Source organism: Mesoplodon bidens (genome assembly GCF_964165515.1).
Source record: "Mesoplodon bidens genome assembly, chromosome: 11".
NCBI lineage: Eukaryota > Metazoa > Chordata > Mammalia > Artiodactyla > Ziphiidae > Mesoplodon > Mesoplodon bidens.
In genome coordinates this window covers 96419906-96440503 of record NC_138167.1, presented here as the reverse complement: position 1 = coordinate 96440503, position 20598 = coordinate 96419906, and the positions used below count along the sequence as shown (strand labels likewise).

General features: G+C 35.0%; 1 protein-coding gene across 4 annotated transcripts in view; it reads right to left on the bottom strand.

Annotated features, from left to right (window-relative positions):
- Nucleotides 1-20598, bottom strand: part of PPP1R12A (protein phosphatase 1 regulatory subunit 12A) — a 150958-nt gene that overhangs the window by 22980 nt on the left and 107380 nt on the right. The window contains exons 10-18 of one of the 4 annotated variants that reach the window (XM_081249765.1): nt 18577-18792; nt 17228-17322; nt 16275-16379; nt 15196-15363; nt 14622-14798; nt 8210-8300; nt 6578-6778; nt 6167-6335; nt 3513-3634 (exon numbers count right to left, since the gene is read on the bottom strand). In XM_081249765.1, the coding sequence (XP_081105891.1) occupies nt 3513-3634; nt 6167-6335; nt 6578-6778; nt 8210-8300; nt 14622-14798; nt 15196-15363; nt 16275-16379; nt 17228-17322; nt 18577-18792 (1344 nt within the window). The remainder of the gene's footprint in view (nt 1-3512; nt 3635-6166; nt 6336-6577; nt 6779-8209; nt 8301-14621; nt 14799-15195; nt 15364-16274; nt 16380-17227; nt 17323-18576; nt 18793-20598) is intronic. The other 3 variants (XM_081249766.1, XM_081249768.1, XM_081249767.1) reach the window with 3 other exon arrangements.

Below are 20598 nucleotides of genomic sequence, written 5' to 3'. Positions count from 1 at the left end.
AGAAATTTTTGGGGAATTTACAGCACACCAAATAGAAAACTAAGGTCTCAGTAGGCTAAAAACCTAGACTTCCAGACAATAGGAATATTCCACTAGAAGGCCTGAACATCTCAACAAACCATAAAGAATTGAAAGAAAAGGGAAATTTGCAATCAAACATATCTGGCTCAGGCTCACTATAAAAATACCACAGGCTTTAAAACTAAATCATCCTATTTTACACTGGTACAGCTATTTTCAGCTGTGTGACTTAGTGTAAATTTATTAAAAAAATTTTTGAGCCACAGTCATCTCCTCCACAAGTGGGGATAAAAACCTTATAGAATTGCCCTAAGGATTATAGAGGATCTTTGTACAAACTATCATGTGGTACCTAGCAAAAATGATATGTGAAGTTACTGAGTGAACAGGAGAAATCAATGCTGCTACTGCCAGTATTACTTATTAATATAAATGTATTAATTCCGCAACATGAACTAATTATCTTTATGCGTTACTGTTTCATGGAAGAACACAGGAACTGGAAATTTAAAAAGTGGGGAGGGGACTTCCCTGGTGGCACAGTGGTTAAGAATCCACCTGCCAATGCAGGGGACACGGGTTTGATCCCTGGTCCAGGAAGATCCCACATGCCGCGAAGCAACTAAGCCCATGTGCCACAACTACTGAGCCTGTGCTCTATAGAGCCTGTGAGCCACAACTACTGAGCCCGCATGCCTAGAGCCTGTGCTCTACAACAAGAGAAGCCACCGCAATGAGAAGCCCGTGCACCGCAACGAAGAGTAGCCCCCACTTGCCGCAACTAGAGAAAGCCCGAGCACAGCAACAAAGACCCAATGCAGCCATAAATAAATAAATAAATAAATAAATTTATTTAAAATGAAAAAAAAAAAAAGTGGGGAGGCTCAGACGTCCTGAAAAGTAGTAACTAAGAAAAAAAAAAAAAGGAAACCTAATAATATAACAGAGTAAAAACACTACCTTATCTTTGACAGAGCCCTTGGTTCTTTTTGTATATTTTCTGATATAGGTCCAATCATGAGGCCATGAAAAGGGAAGGAGACTTGTGCTGATGGTTGATTACAACACAATTCAATGCAAGCTCAAACTAAAGAGATGAGTATTGCCCATATGGATCTCAGGAAGAATTCTTATAATGCTGGTTAAGTGTATGACTCCAGAAAGAGGATTTCTGAAGGGAGAGCTGGTGTACATAAAATTGGGGAAACATAAATACTGTATAATAAACCTTTGCCTGTCAAACCCCCAATACATATAAGGTATTAAAAAGATAATTTTTAAGTAGGAAGAGTTACTATGTTAAGGTGCTAAGACTGTGAGGTTTTATGTTACTCTTATTAAAATGTTACTGGGCAATCAGTGAGAATCAACCAGACATCATGTACTTCCTGACAGAGGACAAAACACCCTGCCAAGAGAATACTGAACCAAAATCTGATCATTTCTCTACCTCAAACTACCAATTTATAGGAAACATAAAAAGCTCCATGACTGTGTTAAACTACAGTTCAGGGATATAACCCAGTTCATTCAAAAATAACTGTAAGAAGAAAAGAGATGGAGGACATAACTGATTACAAGAGACTTTAAAGAAATAACTAATCATAATGTATGGTCCTTATTTGGTTCCTACTCAAATCAGCAAAGTATAAAATTAGAACAGGGACCTCCCTGGTGGTCCAGTGGGTAAGACTCTGCTCCCAATGCAGGGGGCCCGGGTTTGATCCCTGGTCGGGGAACTAGATCCCACACGCATGCTGCAACTGAGAGTCCACACGCCGCAACTAATAGACCTGGCAATGCCAAAGTAAATAAATAAATAAATAAATATTTAGGACTTCCCTGGTGGCGCAGTGAGAATCTGCCTGCCAATGCAGGGGACACAGGTTCGAGCCCTGGTCTGGGAAGATCCCACATGCCATGGAGCAACTAAGCCCGTGCACCACAACTACTGACCCTGCACTCTAGAGCCCGTGAGCCACAACTACTGAGTCCACACCCTGCAACTACTGAAGCCCGTGTGCCTAGAGCCTGTGCTCCATAACAAGAGAAGCCACTGCAATGAGAAGGCCGAGCACCGCAACAAAGAGTAGCCCCCGCTCACCACAGTTAGAGAAAGCCCACGCACAGCAACCCAACGCAGCCAAAAATAAAACAGTCTATGGAAAAACTGAGAAATCTAATACTAAATGCCTACTGAGGAGGGTCTCGCAACAAAGCAAATAAATTCTAGCCATATGCCCAGAAAGATTCAGGAATTGTAGATTAAAAAAAAACCCAAAAAAATCAAAATAAAATAAAATAACTATTTAAAAAATAAAATAAAATTACAACAAACCATTTATGGCAATATGAGTCAACAGGACATTAAAACTGACTGGATATTCAATATTAAGGATTTATTGTCAATTTATTTAAAAATAAACGTGATCATGGTATTGTGATTATTGTGGTTACTTTTATTATTTTTTAAAAATAAAATTTTAATATTTTTTAAAAAGGTGTCCTTATTTCTTAAAAACACAGACTGAAGTTTTTACATATAAAATGATATTACTAAGATTTTCTTCAAAATAATATGAGAGTTGGGAAAGTGGTGGGGATTTAGCTTAAACAATAAAACCTGGGGTGGGGCCATATACTTTTTTATGTTTGAACTTTTCTGTATTAAAAAATTTTTTTAATGAAAAAAAAAATCAACTGGCTAAAAAAACAATCCTCCCAAAACCAAATTATTTTTGCCTTCCTGTAGGTATATGTTGTATTGAAACAGTATAAATTTCACTTTAACCAGGTTACCCCATAGCTCTTCTTTCTCTTGCATATGAATATCAATGTCAGGCATACAATCAGGGATCAAGAAAAAAAAATTTTTAATTTATAGGACTGTTATAATTTGATAAGTAAAGCACTGCATCTATCCAGCATCACTTGAGATGGAAATAGTTATGTATATCATAATCATATTCATGAAAATAGGATTAAATGTAAAGCATCTTTCTTTCAAGAACCGCTAAGATAGGGGCTTCCCAGGTGGCGCAGTGGTTGAGGGTCCGCCTGCCGATGCGGGGGGCGCAGGTTCGTGCCCCGGTCCGGGAGGATCCCACGTGCCGCGGAGCGGCTGGGCCCGGGAGAGGCCACAGCAGTGAGAGGCCCGTGTACCGCGGGGAAAGAAAAAAAAAAAAAAAAAAAAGAACCGCTAAGATCAATGAGCAGTTTAGCCATTATACAATAATCAACATCTGTACACTGAGCTGCAGCCATTATTATTTTTATTCCAATATTGGGACAGTATTCTTGCTTTTAATACCAGAAATCTAAGTAGTTGTTTATTCTTATAAAGAAGAACTCTTCTGATTTAAATAAGTCAGCTCTAACACATAGTGATGATCTAAAGAATATATAATCTGAGGCATATAAGAAATCATTAGTGTACATTCTTGGAAAGATTAAGCATACTATCAAGTAGTTATATTTTAATAGCTTCTCACATCTTGTGTCCAGAATGAAACTCCTGTAGATCTTCTTTTCTCTCTTGGTCGCCGTCGTTCTCTGATTGATTTAGGTTGTGATTTATCTTCTCCCTCTTTTTCTTCTTCTCTCTTTTCTCCCTCTGTTAAGGATTAAAATTATTCATATGGCAGCCATGTATCTTGATAGTATTTTGCAGTGTACATGTGAAAATAATTCTAAGTCAACCTCCTTTGTGAAGCCTTCTAAAATTCTCCAATCAGAAATAATTTTTGCCCCTCCCAGTGCTCCTATAACACTTGGCTTAAACATGTATCTGTATCTCTCACGTTTTTGAGAATCAAGATAAGAACTAGTTTTAATTACTTCATTTTTCTAGTGCCTAAAACAAAAATTTTGCTAAAAAGACACACTTACTATTTGCTGAACAGAAAATAATTGAATCCTACGAAGAGAATGGGGTCCCAGTTATTAACGTCTGACAGAAAGATAGTTATTATACCTAACATTAACACTTCAACATAGTTATTATACCCAAACAGTGCATAATGATGGAACAGCTAGTGGGCATCATACAAATTTATCAGTTTCTGCTTCTACCATTCCCAGTCCTCCTTCAGCAGTAGAACGAATACAGTAGTCACTGAATTTTCTATTAGTATCTAAGAGCAAACCTTTTTTTTTGTTGCTGGGGAAAGAATTATCTTTTATTAAAAACAAATCAATGTAAACAAACGTTAGTCTTCAAATTTGTTCCCTTCCTCGGATAGTTAAAATAGCTTCAGACTTACATACTAGAAGAATATTAGGGCCTCTGAATATGCTGTAAAAAGTAGACAGGGCTTCCCTAGTGGCGCAGTGGTTGGGGGTCTGCCTGCCAATGCTGGGGACACAGGTTCGATGCCTGGTCCAGGAGGATCCCACATGCCGTGGAGCAGCTAAGCCTGTGTACCACAACTACTGAGCCTGCGCTCTGGAGCCCACGAGCCACAACTACTGAAGCCTGTGCATCTAGGGCCCGTGCTCCACAACGGGAGAAGCCGCCGAAATGAGAGGCCCACACACCACAACAAGGAGTGGCCCCTGCTCACTGCTGCAACTGGAGAGAGCCCTTGGGCAGCAATGAAGACCCAACGCAGCCAAAAAAAAAAGTAGATTGTAAAAAAAAAAAAAAAAAAAGACATATATGGAACAAAGTAACGTTAAAAATGATTTTTAAAAGGCTCCTTGTGTCATTGTCTCCTTGCTGTGCAGAAAAAGAAGCAAAAGAAACCCCAGAATTATAGTATTAAGAGGGGTTTTAAAGTTGCTTTCAGAATTAGTTTACAGCAAAGGTCGCAAACTCCAACACAGAGAGTGGCCATCCAGGCAGGTTACATAGAGGTAAAATGGGCCAGGAGGGCACTACTCCAAAGGGGTGGGGGTGGGGCTGCTACTACTTGGCTCTAATCAATTGTTGACCTGTGAGAATTCAGAGCTAGCGTGGCCATATCTTCCAACTTTTCAATAGAAGACAGAAATCTGAACTTTTATGCAGATACCCCTAATTTTAAATGTTGGCTCAAAATTTTTACAAACATTAGATGGGCCTCACACTTAGTGGTTTAAAGAACTGAAATATCTCAATGACCAACAAAAGAAAAGCCAGCTGGAAGTTGAAAAAAATTTAATTTTCTGAAGTTTATTCCTATATGATTACTGATATTATCGTGACTACAATGAAGACTTTGCTTTAAAAAAATTTTTTTTTAATTAATTTATTTTATTTTTGGCTGCGTTGGGTCTTTGTTGCTGCACGTGGGCTTTTCTCTAGTTGCAGCAAGCAGGGGCTACTCTTCATTGCAGTGTGTGGGTTTCTCATTGTGGTGGCTTCTCTTGTTGCAGAGCACAGGCTCTAAGTGCATGGGTTTCAGTAGCTGTGGATCACGGGCTCTAGAGCACAGGTTCAGTAGTTGTGGCGCACAAGCTTTGTTGCTCGCCGGCATGTGGGATCTTCCCAGACCAGAGCCCGAACCCGTGTTCCCTGCACTGGCAGGCAGATTCTTAACCACTGCACCACCATGGAAGCCTGAGATTTTGCTTTTAAAATATAAAATACCTACAATTAGGAATAATTTTATTTAGTAGCCATCTCTTATTTAAAGGAGGAGTTAATTAGTGTTTACATAGGAAGCTTATATGAAATAATAGGAAATGTTAATAGCATCAATATGCCAATATATAGCTGAAAAAGAAATCTATTTCTCAAGAAATAAGCATAAAAATAAGTTTTTTTGGCAAGGACATTACATATGTTAAATGATTTTTATTTAAAACAACTTCACAGAAAACAATTAAAAGATATCTACATAATATGCAAGAAATGACTTGAAACATTAATAAAATGCCCCTGGAAATAATCACCCCACCCGTTTTTCAATACTAACTTTTCTATGTTGATGGACATAAAGATTTTTGAAGGCAATAAAGATATACGTATCAATGCCAGACCATATTATTTTCTGTCTTTATTTTCTACTTTTCTCATTCTCAACCATCATGTTCTTTCTGGTTAGGGAGAATGAGTCCTAGTTTAGGATGTTGTTTCTCTTCTGTTAAACTATTAGTTAGGGAAAACCAACTCAAAGAATTAATCTGAAGGAAACAAAGTGTTTTCAAAATTTGGTCTTCTTACCTCTTTCATTTTCCTTTGTTAATCCTCTGGAGTAAGCAGAAGTTATACCTACAAGACTATTTGGCCTGTTTAGTTGACTTGAAGCATAGAGTGAACTACTCATGGTAGAAAGTGAAGAGGATGGAGTGGTTGAACTTGAAGTTGATACTGGTCTGTAGCGTTGATAAGTCTGTGAAACATTAAAATTAACACCCATTTGAAATATTAAACATAGATAAAAACTTATAAGACACTTAAATTATTTCAAAGGAAAAGTAATGTTCTAATCATGTCAAAATAATTTAGATTTCCAGTTAAAATCCTTATGAATATTTTGTATATGGTTTGTTAGTATATAAATCTCTTGCATCTTGAGAACCACAAGAACTATCCGTGCCACCTGACCTAGAGGTGTTGTTGGTATACTATTACCTCATCATATGTTCTGGAGTACTTTTGTTTATATTCATCTTCTCTAGATGTCTCTGACTCCTTCTTTTCTTCTTGCTTCTCTTTATCCTGTTTTTCTTTTTCCTCTTTTTCTTTTTCTTCATTTTCTTGTTCTCTGGTTCGGGTAGAACGACTCCTTCCTATCGTTTTCTCAGCTTCCTGAAGATCAGTCAATGTCACCCCCTGCACGCAAAGAAAGATAAATTTAATTATGAGAGGCACTAAGGCTCATTTCAAAGGAATATTTTATAAGTAGATATATTAAATATGAATGTATTAAAAGTCAAAGATGCATGTTTGGAATTGGTTTGCAAATTGAAACAGAATTTCTAGTCACATTCATTCTATGAAGAATCATCATGAGCAAGCACAATAATAGGTACTGGGAAAGAAATAAAATATGTGCAAGAAATTGTCTCTGTATTCAAGAAATTAGAAGAATAGCACAGGAACTGACCATATGAATATAAATATTCCCAAGAAGTTCAGAGAAAGAATGAAAAACCAATATATGCATTATTTATATATTAAATTTATATGTATTTATGTTTCTATATATGTATATGCACACAGAGAAGATTTCAGTAAAGAAGTAATTTTTGAAGGTTAAGTCTTGAAAAGAATAGGTTGGATTTCAAGAAGTTAAGACACGAAGACAGAAAAAATATGTTAAGTAATGGCAAGGATTAAACACTTGACTCTGGGGACTTCTCTGGTGGTCCAGTGGTCAAGCATCTCTCTTCCAATGCTGGGCATGTGGGTCTGATCCCTGGTTGAGGAAATAAGATCCCACATGCCGCGGGGCAACTAAACCCGCGTGCCACAACTACTGAGCTCACGTGCCTCAACAAGAGAGCCCACGTGCCACAAACTATTGAGCCCATGCACTCTGGAGCCTGCGCGCCACAACTACAGAGCCCACATGCCCTGGAGCTCACGCGCCATAACTAGAGAGAGAAAATCCACACACCACAACTAGAGAGAAGCCCACACGCTGCAACGAAGAGCCCACGTGCCTCACCGAAAAGACCCCATATGCCTCAACAAAGATCCTGCGTGTTGCAACTAAGACCCGAGGTAGCCGAAAAAATAAATAAAATAAATAAATAAAATAAATAAACAGTTGAATCTGGACTTTGGAGCCCCTCAACTGTAGGAAAGGGAAGACACGAGAGATACAGGAGAGAGAATGGCGATGGGGTAAGAAGATGATAACTAGCTTGAGTGACATTTTTCTCATAATTGTATATCAGCTTTTTGATATACCTAATATAAAAGACCGATTTCCATACCTTCCAAATACGCATAGAATTCTTTAATAATTATGCGACATCATATATGATTAATTTTAACACTGATCAAATACCCTGAGCCAGACACTATAATAGGAGTAGAAAAATAAATACTTAAAGACATACAAAGGCATATGCTACTTAGACGAAATGTAACATTAACAGTATAGCCACGTAAAAAGGCTACGGTAGGATTGCTAAGGCAGCTTTTATCTTTTAAGATTATTCATATTATATAGTGACATCAATATTTTCACAGAAATGTGAAAAAGTGAAAGATAATTTATTTTGAACTTTTATATATTATACACATTAAATATACCTGTGTTGATCTTCTAGACTGTCTTGCTTGTCTAGATCTTGCTTTTCTTTGGGATTCAGACTCTTCATCTCTAACAGGAGTGAGGTATGATCTACAGTAATAAATAAAAATTGTCACTTGGAGATGCAATACCTGTGAATATAATTACACATGAACGTGCGTAAGTGAAACATTTAAGTTTAGCATTTTAATGGATTTTAAGAAAGAGTCTTCAGAAAATGGTTAAACCCACTCTGAAATTCAACAATGCAATTTGATAGTTTTTTAGATTGGAACTACTCATATTAACATATTTTTAAAGTTCTTCCTAACCACAGTTTTGTTTGTTTTTAAACTATGTAGCATCATTCCTCTTAGCTCCTTTCTTGATTTCCTGCAACACCATCCTAGAGGACATGTGAAGTTACAAGGTTAAACTCTAGACTGTCAATGTCTTTTTATGGTAAAGGACTGAATGTAATATTTAGGATATGGGATGACTAGTGAGGAAGCAGCACTCCCTGCATTCTTGTCATTGTGCATTTACTAATAATGTTTTTGGCAGACATCACACTCTTGTTCATACCTTAAGTCCTCTAAAAATTCAAGTGTTTTTATACACGAACTGCTTTAAAATCAGCATCTTCTTCTTGGGTCACTGATTTTCTCATACAGAGAAGAGGATTTGGCATTTATGTTCACTAGATTTTATATTATAAATCTAAGCCTATGTTCCATCCTGTCACAAGGTATGCACAATTTCAAAAGCATGCAATCTATGTCAAGAGGTAAATAATGAATTAAAGGGTTGAACAAGCAAAGACAAGGCAGAACCCTGCAACATAAGAAAACTTCCCTCTTATGATCAATATTATTCAGGAAGTTCAATTGTTGACACTTTATCTAGTTCTACTACCATCTAGCTCACTTTCTCAGAGAACATTCTGAACTTGAGTATCTCTATTTTCTGTTGTTCATTAAGTTTATCAATAACCTATCATCATACCCCTATCTCCAAATGTTATTATTTAAAAACTCTGTTAACTTTAGTGTTCTTCTCAATTTGTAATTCATTCTGCTCTTTAACCTCCCTGACGCTATTCACATATTTGTAACAAACTTTAGAATTTATTCTTTGTTTTATGCCTTATGTTTTATTTTTTCTGTGTCCTTTAAAGCTCTAAGTTCAGAGAGTATGACCCATCTTCAAACACCTTACAGTTATTTACAGTTCCTTCAGAATTCTTTTTAGAGAACTCTCATTCTTTTTGATACATAGGAACGTGTCTTTCCCTCCAAAGTCTTGAATTTTTTGGAATCTGTCTCTCTAAAACTAGAATACAAGATTCATTATTCCTAGGATTTGTCTCCTTGGATAACTAACCCTAAGATGACATAGTCATTTCTCACCCAAGATCCTGGTTGCCTCCATTTCATCAATTAACTCCTACTTATTGGTTAAAGTTAGTTCTAGAGGACTGTTTCTTCTTGCTTCTACTCTAATCACAGATAAACTGTAAAGCAAGGTAAGTCAAAAATTCTCAAGAGGGTGTTTTTACTTGAATGAGACATCCAGCAAACTTAGATGAAAATCCCATCACTTCTATATTCTGACTTGTTGTTTTTATCATCTGCTTTGAGGAAATATCACTTGTGTTCTGTATTCGGCTGAATAACTTATGGCACTATATGATAAGGATAAAACTTTTTTTCCCTCTTTATCCGTATGCTTTCTATCATTTTTTACCTCTAGGTTTCTAGAATATCCTGAACAATTATGTCTTTTTGCTATCATAGTAGCACTACATTTATCTCATCAATAAGGCACAGCTTATCAAATTGAAGCATTTCACTGAAGAGCTCTATCCTATCAAATTTGGTTTCTATTAAAAACTAGTACTGACTTAAGTTCATAAATAAAATTTTAATTTTTTTAATTAAAAAAAATTTGTCTCCCTAAAAGTGAAAGGCAAGGGAGAAGTCACTAAATAAAACATTTTGCTTACCACCATTTCCATAGTTTAACTTTCTTTTAGTTGAAATTCTGTATGGCTTTATCTGTACCAACGCACAAACCCAGAGATGAATACAACTGGTAGGATACCGGCCCTCTCTCCCTTCTATGATGCTCAAAATTCCTTTTTCTCCCATTGTTTTATTATTTCTATTCTATATATCAATTCTCTTGAGTTTTAAGGTTTTTATTCAGCTATAACAGATACTTTCTCATTTTTATTACAACTCCAGTGATTTTCTGGGACAAGAAAGAGGATAACCAATAAATTTGTTATTAGAGTTTAAGAAACATTAATTCTGCAATACGATTTTGGTATCGTTTGTTGTAGAAGTTGATTATATAAATGTGGACAATACTATACATTCTAACCTTCTCCAGGAAAATAACAATATATTAAAGGGTCTGAAAAGGACTGAGGGAAGAAACCTGTTTAACTGTGTTTAACTCAGCATTTTCCAAGACCATTTAAGCAGGAAAAACTTTTTTTTTTCTTTTGTGGTACATCTATTAAATGTGTAACAGTTCTCTGTGAAATATTAGCCTGTAAAATGGCTATTTTTTTCATCCATTCATTTAACACTTATTTATGCATCTACTGGTCCTATGCAATTTACTGCCTTTTGGACTTCCACCCGATGAGGAAAAGAAAAAAAAAAACAACAGAAAGAGAAGACACCTAGATGTGATAGCAAATCTAGTTTAACAAAAGTTTATAGCAGCCTAGCAGCTGCATGTATCACTTCAGCATTTCGTGAGCTGCTCTGAAAGTACAAGTGGACATGGAAGACTGAATGCTTATTTCCACTAGGTACAAAGTTTTCATATATAGTTTAAAAGAACTGCACTGTCACTATGCCCCTTTACCCCATGGCACATAGCACTATCAACCATCGCACTCTCTCCCAAGAAGCCTAGATTCTTTTTCAATACTTTCAAGCTGCCATGAAAGTTAGTAAATCTATTTATCATATCTGGTTTAACATATGCAGGTTAGGGGCATAAAAATTACTAGCTGAAAGACTTGTAAAATCTGTTCATTTAAAATTTCCATACAAACATTTGCTCCAAATTAGCATAAAAACCTAGCCTATCGACTTGTAATATACGAAATATATTTGATAGTCCCCATCTGAAATTCAGTTCCTTTCTCCTCCTTGAGGTGTTGTCTATACAGAGCAGATCTCTAAGAACAGGATGTAGAGAAAACAAATAATTCATATTTTTAATATGTGTTTAATTCCAAAGAGGTGATCATCAAAAAGATGGCAGAACATACCAAACTGCATTACTATATCATATTGTCATATTGATCTCTTTTGTATAACTGTATAGGGTACATAATTTTACTTACTAGTCTTAGATTGCCCACTATTTTATGAACAATCCAAAGGTTATTTTTAAATTAAGGTTTTTTCCCTCAGTAAAAGCAATTATTCTATATATTATTTCCCTGACATTTATTAGCTGAAATATTTATATTTGTTTATAATATTTATATTTTGGTTAGTCAACCAAATTACATCTCTAAAAAACTGAATACCAGCCCTTGCTTCTCACTCAGCATTTTTCCTTCCAGAGGGAAAATAAGTGGACAAATGGGAGCTGGCTGAGCCAAGGCAAAATGGTAGACAAGAGTAGTTGTACCGAACCATGTGAATTCATACTACAAATACGAAGTTATTAGTAAGGTACTGTTTTGCGGTTTGAAAAGACTATGGAGAATTAGAAATGCCTAAACAATGTAAGAATTTGCCATCTTGCTCCATCTATCTATCTATCTATCTATCTAGATATTCTGCCACCCTGCAAGGCTTGCTGGATCTGTTCCCTGACCAGGGATTGAACTCAGGCCATGGCAGTGAAAGCCTGGAATCTTAACCTCTAGGCCACCAGGGAACCTCGCCATGCTCCATCTATTTAAAGCTAGCTTCTCCTCCCTGCTCCCCAATGCCTCCTCCCTCCAATTAATCAATTGGAAATCTTTATAAAAACAGAAAATTTTCATCCAAACCTGATCAATGAAAACAGGAAAAGTCAACAATAATGTGGAATTTAATAGTGTATACAGTAACTTTACATAATATCTAAAAGTACATATGTAAGGGTATCTAAAAATGGCATAAATGTATTAGTATCCTTTTCAGCCACAGTATATTCTTAAATCACCATACATACATTTGGGGGCAAATTTTCAACTATATACATTTTGAAACCATTAATGAAATTTAATTAAAAAGACAAACAGGGGAATTCCCTGGCAGTCCAGTGGTTAGGATCTGTGCCTTCACTGCTGAAGGCACTGGTTCAATCCCTGGTTGGGGAACTAAGATCCCACAAGCCAAGCAGCGCGGCCAAGAACAACAAAAAAAGACAGACAAGGCCAAAATTGCAAACAATTATTTGACATGAAACAAAACACAAACATTAATACTATTGCATACATCACTGAAACAAGTGAGACAAAATTTCTGTAATGTAGACCAGGAAAAATGTCAATAGACATATTTTATTTCTTATGATATGAGAACCTGCTCTGTCCTAACAATATCACCAAATATTTAATTCTCAATCTTTAAAGTCTTCCAGGATTTATTCTAAAAAGCGGAAACTCAATACTTTCCAACAATATAAAAAATAAAGAAATCCGAGGTTAAGAATCATAATTTGCTTGTTCTGAAACAACTGATGATTTTGGGGAGACATTCATTGGCTTTAATTGTCATTGGAAAAAATTTTTTAAAGTATGGAATGCTAGAGATAGAAAGGATTCTAGAAGTTAAAAACTATATAAATCAAATACCTCATTTTACAGAAGAATAAATTCTGACCCACAGAGAACTCTTACCTTAGGATTAAGGCACAGCAAGGAGTAAAAGACCAAGACCTCCTCCTGAACCTTTTCCCCTTCAGCTCCCCACCTCCCAAAAAACCAAGGCCCTCAAATTCATTTTCACTAGAAGAGAATGATGAGCGCCTATGAACCTCTAATTTCTGTAGGCTATGTGGTCTCATTGAAAACACCTCAAAAACCTAAAACTGACTAAACTTAAGAGAAAAACAAGAATAATTAAAATATGATATGACCTATACTGGTATTCAAAAATCACAAAATGCTAACTGCTTGTAGTGCTGTTAGAGAAGTATCATTAAATTTCACCATAAAAATAGAAATGAAGCATAAATATATTGACAGAAACTAAAGATATAATGATAGGAAAGAAAACTTTTTTAATTAAAAAAGTTTTCAAAACATTTAACATTTTGTTACTTTTCATATATTCACCACAAACATTACTATAAGGATGCTACTACTTACAACAGGCCATGCACTTTGCTAGGCATCAGAGACAAAAGATGTTTAAGACTGTATATGAATACTATGTGCTAGAAATAAAACCAAATTAATCTGGTTGATATTTTAGTTAAGGAAAATATCAGTTACGTAGCTAATTTTTCAAGAATAAAATATTTAAAGAGGTTACGTTTAGTTTCCTAAGATGTTCTTTCTCAAGAGGGAAAACCAAATTCAAAGCTAGGGACTATGCATGATACAGCAGACAGAACCCTGGACTGATTCTCCTGTAATACTGGGCCTAGCCTTAGCTCTCATACTTACTAACCACATAAAAGTAGAAAAGTCACTTAATATCTCTGGGACTCAGTTTCCTTCTGTAAAGGATATCATAAAAGATAATAGGTAAATTCCTTTCCACATCTATGATTCCATACCAATTGGCTGCAAGAGGAAGAAGTGAGCAATGCTCATAAAAATGTTTTAAGCACATAAAACAAATTCACAGACCCTTTAAAAAGTTTAATTAACAATTGCCTTCTATGTACCAGAATTAAAACTAAGTGAATGTAGTTAACATACTTAAAATTATTTGGCTTACACTTATGCATAAGAAGCCATTCTTCACCAAAAGAATTTTAAAATGAAATTCTCAAAAATAACAACAAAAATCGTTAAACATGCATCAAATTTCTTAATAATGAGGTAGAAGGGGGAAACAATGAGAAGAATAAAAACCTGTTTTTGTCAAGTTACATCTAGTTTTCCATGAGTATGATTTGTTTAGTATGTGTTTAGAGTATGCGCTTAGATCTTCATCACAAAAATGTTTTGAATTAAAGAAACCATTAAAACTAAGATGGCTAAGTATGAAGACAACTATCTGGCTCAGGGCCTTTAAACAAGAACATTAATTCTGTCAGAGGTGGGTTACCAAGCCTAAAGGCTAATAATTGCTAATTATATCAATTTACATAGTTCTGAGCTGATCTAGGTTATCTCATGTATTATTAACCTACTGAAGAGATAGTCACCAACTTCCCAAAATTAAAAAATCAAACAAAACAAACAACTTTCATCATTGGGCAAGATATATCAGCAGTCCTATTAGGACCTTTACACACCTGCGTCTCTCCCTGACCTCTGAAGTGGAGGAGACAGTGCCAGCAGTAGTTGTAGTCAGGGTTGTGGTAGAGGCTGCAGCATTTACAACAGTTGGAGCAACAGGAATGGTCACTGCCGTAGGAACACTGTCCTTTTCTTTTTCAGTACTATCCTCAGCCCACAAACGATTTGAGGTACTATAGCATCATAAGCAGCAACACAAAAAAGAGAAAAGGAAAACAGCTAAACAAGGAAAGCACTTTCTAGCAGCTGAAAACATGTGACTACAGGGATGGATTTTTTTAAAACATAAGGTGAGACATCTTTCATCTATGAACCAAAAAGTTCACCCAGAGCTGTCAAAGAGAAATTTACACTTTAAGCAGCTTAATGCAAGGAAAGTTCATAAGTCAGAAACTTAATATTTTTTCCCCAGACATGCATAACTGCCTCTTTTTGGAACCAATTGTTGTTTGTAAATCATTTTAACAAGGTCAATGAAAAAATCCAGAGCCCCACAATCTTCTAAACAAAAATGCATGCACATACATAAGCACACAGTAGGCCTGAACACAAAATGTATCTGTGACTCACCTGCTTTGTGTGCCTGCTGAGGAAGAACCCGTTGTAATCTTTGTAGTAGTGCTTGTGCTGGAAAGCAGGCTTTTCTGAAGCCCAGCTGCAGAGGTAACTGTTGGTGTTGATGGGGTGCTTGGAACACTAGAACTAATCAAATCATCTTGTCTTCTACCAAAGGAGCCACTAAAGGAAAGAGTCATATCTATATAGAATGTGTTTGTATGTGTATTCTATAGTCAATGCCTATACATTATACAGAGTCACAAGGCTAGGAAAAAAATCTAAAAGACTGTGTTCCTAAGTACGCCACCGGCTCCAGCACCAAGAGTTGCACCTACAACTTGCTAGAGTCTAGATGATTTCCCTAATTTGTCAGTGTATCATTTTACTGCACCCCCCACCCACCAACAAGATTCAAAGATGATCCAATAGTTCACAGGTCTGGAATGGTTCCAGGTCACATGGTCATATGCCAGGTTGGGTCTGGAACAACACTTTGGTTGGGTTTTACTCCGGGAAAGTTAAGGCTTAAGCATGTTCTAAGAAATTGTTTTGGCAATGGGTCACATCCCTAGGAGTGACCCATGCCTCTATTAGACTTGTTGATCTTTTAGTCTTGTTTTGGTTGCTTTTAGCAGAGAAAATAACACACAGATTTTCCACCCCCTCTCCAATATGATACTACCAACATTCCAATTCAAGGCATTTCCATTGCTCTGAGTTCTAACACAGGTAGAAACTTTCCAGGTCACCACATGAGATCAATTAATTGATCTATTTCAACTGCTCTAGCCAATTATATAATTGACTTATATATAATTACATACAGAGCTCCTTTTTTAATATCCTATAATCTAAAAGATACTTCATAGCATATCAAATTTAATTTAAAAATATAATAGGAAGGCATAAGTAGGAGCAAATTTTCACCCATCTTTAAATATATATTCTGTGTCTTTAAACGAAGTTTTATTTAAATAACAAAAGATATATTTAATAAAGGCACATTTTTAATGTTATATTAAATTGAGAGCTCCAAACTGCCTCATATTTTAATAAAAGAATACATAAAAGGTACTTAAGAATATTATTACCTTTTATAATAAGTTGATCCTTCATTAATTGAGCTATTCTTTTTGAGATCATCTTCCCATTTTCTTCTTGTATATGAACTACTTGTTCGCAAACTTGAAGAATCTCTGTGAAAAAAATATCCTTCAGAATCTGGTAGATAATTTTAAAATAGGGTTAAAGAAGCTGCATTTTAATAAACATCTGTTGAAGCAGAAACTACTAAAATCCCTTAGAAGAACACTCTGGAATATTTATTAAGAAGTGAAACCGATTCACTAAGATTCCAGTTCTAAGATTCTATCCCAAAGGTATAATCCTAACTATAGGGGGGAAATTTTAATGTTTGCAGAAGCTTTATTTATGATGACAAAATATTAGACAATTTAAATGCCCATAGTTTGGGGAGGGGAAACGGTTACTTTAACCTCAGCAAATCTACTCTATGGAACACTATGTACTAATGAAAAACAGTGCTTAATGAAAATACATACTAACGTATAAGACATTACGAGACCTTAAGTGAAAGAAAAAGTCAAGACACAAAATTGAATATTATAACATGATTACAATTATATTAAAAATTCTCATACTCTATATGTGCTGAAAAGTAGGAAGAAACAAATTAAAATGTTGACAGTCATCAAGTAAGGGCTTTTTCTCCCTTCTTCTTTCTCCTTTTCTATTATGTTCCAAATATTTAGAAAGCATATACAAGTCTGTGACCTCACCTGCCACCACTGCCCCCTCACTCTGTTACAAGCATAATGCCTTCATTTTTTTTTGCTATTTCATGAACATACCAAGCCTGCACCTCCTCAACTCCATGTACTTGGTGTTCTTCCTATTACGAATACCCTCCATCTCTTCCTGAAATCCATATCCCACATAATTACAATGTTCATGTTTTAACTCTCATGCTAGATAGTAAAGATTTTATAGTAAAACAAAATAAAACAAGTCATAATGAATCCACCTGTTTTCTTTCTCTTCAATGTCAGATGTACTGGCTAGTCGTCTTGGTATTGTAGGTGTGACATATGCAAGCCTAGTTCCTTTACTATCTTTCTCCTACACAACAGGGAGAAAAAAGTGAAAATAAATCTGTGATGATTATAGGTGCTGCTAAAAGTATTATGGAAAGAGTATTCAACCATGTATAATTACACATCCATCATAGTTTATTTTATAATATTTCCATAATTCCTAAACTCCAAAATTGATGTCTATCAATATTCAAGTACTGTAAACACTAAAAGACAGCCTGTTCAAATTTTCTTTTCCTTCTTCTTTAATCTAGAATTAGCTCTTTTTTAAAATAAGAAAAATTCCTCCACATTTTAATGACTTTTTCTGAAACTTCTGTAACATTTACTGTAATGTCGTATTGTAAGATAAAATATCTTTACTTCTTTCAGAGAAATAAGGTCTCAAATACAGTTCACTGATAAATCTCAATTATTTACATTATACAAGCTATTAACTACCTTGATATACTATGTTTTAAAAATATAACATTAAAATATACAAAACAAAAAGTTATTTAAATTATATTTAACCAAATCTGGCTGAGAGTATAGTGACAATGACATCTGTTACATTCTCATTATACTGGCATCAAGTACTTGGAAAACAAATGGAAAAAAAATTTATACAAAATAAAAAATATTTCAATTACTTAATGAGAAATTCATTTCCGAATTTCTGATGCATGTAAACACTCCTGTATAGAGCAAGAAAACTGTAAGGAAAAAAATGTCCAAGCACTAAAAATGCAATAGAAAATAAAGAATCCAATTATACAAAATAGCACTGAATGAACTGTGATGCATTCTATTTAATGCAATTTAATACTGCCTTTCAAAATATAGTTATTAAAGTTGCTCACTAGGACAAAGCTGTGATGTATCAGATGAAAAAGCAGGTAAAGAAATTGCAGATATTGGATAAATGCAACTTATGAGTATAATCACATTCTAGAACAAATGTGTTCCTAAACTTTCAAAACCCTTCTTAATAAATAAAATTAGCTTGCTCCTTGATACATTTTATTGTAAATTCTCAAACAGGCTAAAGGATTCCTTTAATTGAGTATAGTCTCATAATTTATGTTTTGGGCAAATACACGTGATCTTCCCAATTATTATATCCCATATAAATATCTGCTTAAGGTAGGTACACTTGTATTATCATGTAATTCATTAAGTCAGGTGAATTAAGTTGATACATAGATCTAATGATACTTAGTAGAAAATCCAACGGATCTGATTCCTGGAAAACAAATTATCATAGTTTTTATAGAAACCAAATTGTGAAACAGATTACCTTTTCTTTATTATCCAAAGAGGAGGAAAGTCTGGGACTTGAAGCTGAACGCATAACACCTGCAGTGTCTTTTTCTTTCTGGGCCTCTTTAGATGCTGTGATTTCTGCAAGTGCGCCATAACTACCAGTCTTTCTAAGTCCTAACCTCCAAGATGCAGGAGACTCATCTTTTCTCTCTTCTTCTTTGGGAGAAATTTTTGTAGCTGAAGTTGGAAACTGTTTTTATATTGTTTTATTTTTAAGGAAAAGGAGAAAAATTATACAATACTGATCAGTCCTTAAACTGAAAATGAGAAGTTTACAGATAATATGTTTAAAATTATAGTTAATAGTTTCAGGAGAAACACTTTTACTAAGCAGGTTAATGTCTTAGTCAAAAATGTAAAGATCTAAACCTGAAGAAGGAAATACTACCTTTCCAGATGTTAGATTTAAGAACACACACTCCACACTTTGTATCACACAGAAAAATTATGATGCAAATACAGAGAACAGAAATGAGCACACCATAATGACTTAAAACCATGCATCTTTGAAACCAATATTGATATTAAACTTGTTATGTTGTAACCTAATATAAATCCTTGCACATCGAAATGCCTCACCATAGATTTTTCACCCTTACTGGGCACAAGAACAATGCCAGTTTTGCGCAAGCCCTGCCTCCATGATGCAGGATCTACTGATTCCACCACAGGCATGATAGGAGCAATGAAATCATACTAAAGCCAATTAAAATAAGACAGGTAAAGAGATAAAGATTGAAAGTATGAAAACAGGAAAGGAAGTTATGAGCAAAACAGACTTTTCTCTTTTTAAAAGAATTTTATAATAAATTAAAACCCAACAACTGGGTAATTATCCAATCTTTAAAAGTCACTGGGAACAAGTTCCAGTTTTAGCATGAGAGAATCTGAAAGAATCTAATACAGAAACTTCTAAGGCAGTTCAAGGCACATAGAGCAGATAGTATTACAGTATGAAGTGAAAAAACTACTGCCCTTGAATTTTGTTTTTATTCATTTTGTACTTGGGTTAAAAAATTTTAAATCCATCATCATCAACAAAAAAGTAATCATCAGTATATTTCTAATTATAATATTTAATTCATTAATATTTTAAATATCATAGCCTTAAATTTACTGTTTGATTTTTCCACCAAACATGAAACATTTCAATTAAAAACTGTTTTTGCACAAATATTTATTTCATTTTCAGGGCTTTCTAACTGCCCTAAAAATGAAACGTCTGTTGTCTGTAACTAGTTCACCTCATTAACTTCACTTACAGAGTTTAAATATTCAACCACAGTTAAATATAGATGGTAAATATAGCAACTATCTAGTTACTACAAGCATAGGATATAGATTAAAAAAAAACAAACCAAAACAACCTTTCTTTCACACCTATTACCAAGGTTTGCCATAACAGCAGTTTAATAGAGCTTGTTAAAGCACCCATAATGTTGGAGGGCTAATTCCTAGACAAAACTGCTACAAGATACCTCCAATACTTCCAATAATTAATTCCTAACAATAAGGTTGCAAAGAGACTCAAGATATACAAGCATTTTTCAGTTCCCAAAATGCTCGCTGAGGCATTCCAGGGCGCAAGAACAAAATCACAGGGGTGCTGTGGGATATTTTAAAGTTTTGAGAGAAGTACAGTGACATCTGTTGGACACTGCACAAATTGCCATTATTAACTTATTTGTACCCAACTACTTAATAAATAAAACCAAGAGGTTTTTTTTTTTTTTTTTTTTTTTTGCCAAATGGCACTGTGAAAAAAAATTAGTAAAACACTAAGGTGTCCACCTACTGAGAAAGTCCAGGAAGCTCTGTAATATTTTACATAATATGATAGGCACTGAGATGATTCCTTATTGATTTCAGAGTTTAAAGTCATGGTACTTGAGAACAGAGGTTGGCAAACTTTTCTTTCTGTAAAGGGCCAGACTGTAAACTTTAGGCTTTGTAGACTATAGAGTCTCTGCTGTAACTACTCATCTATGCTGCTGTA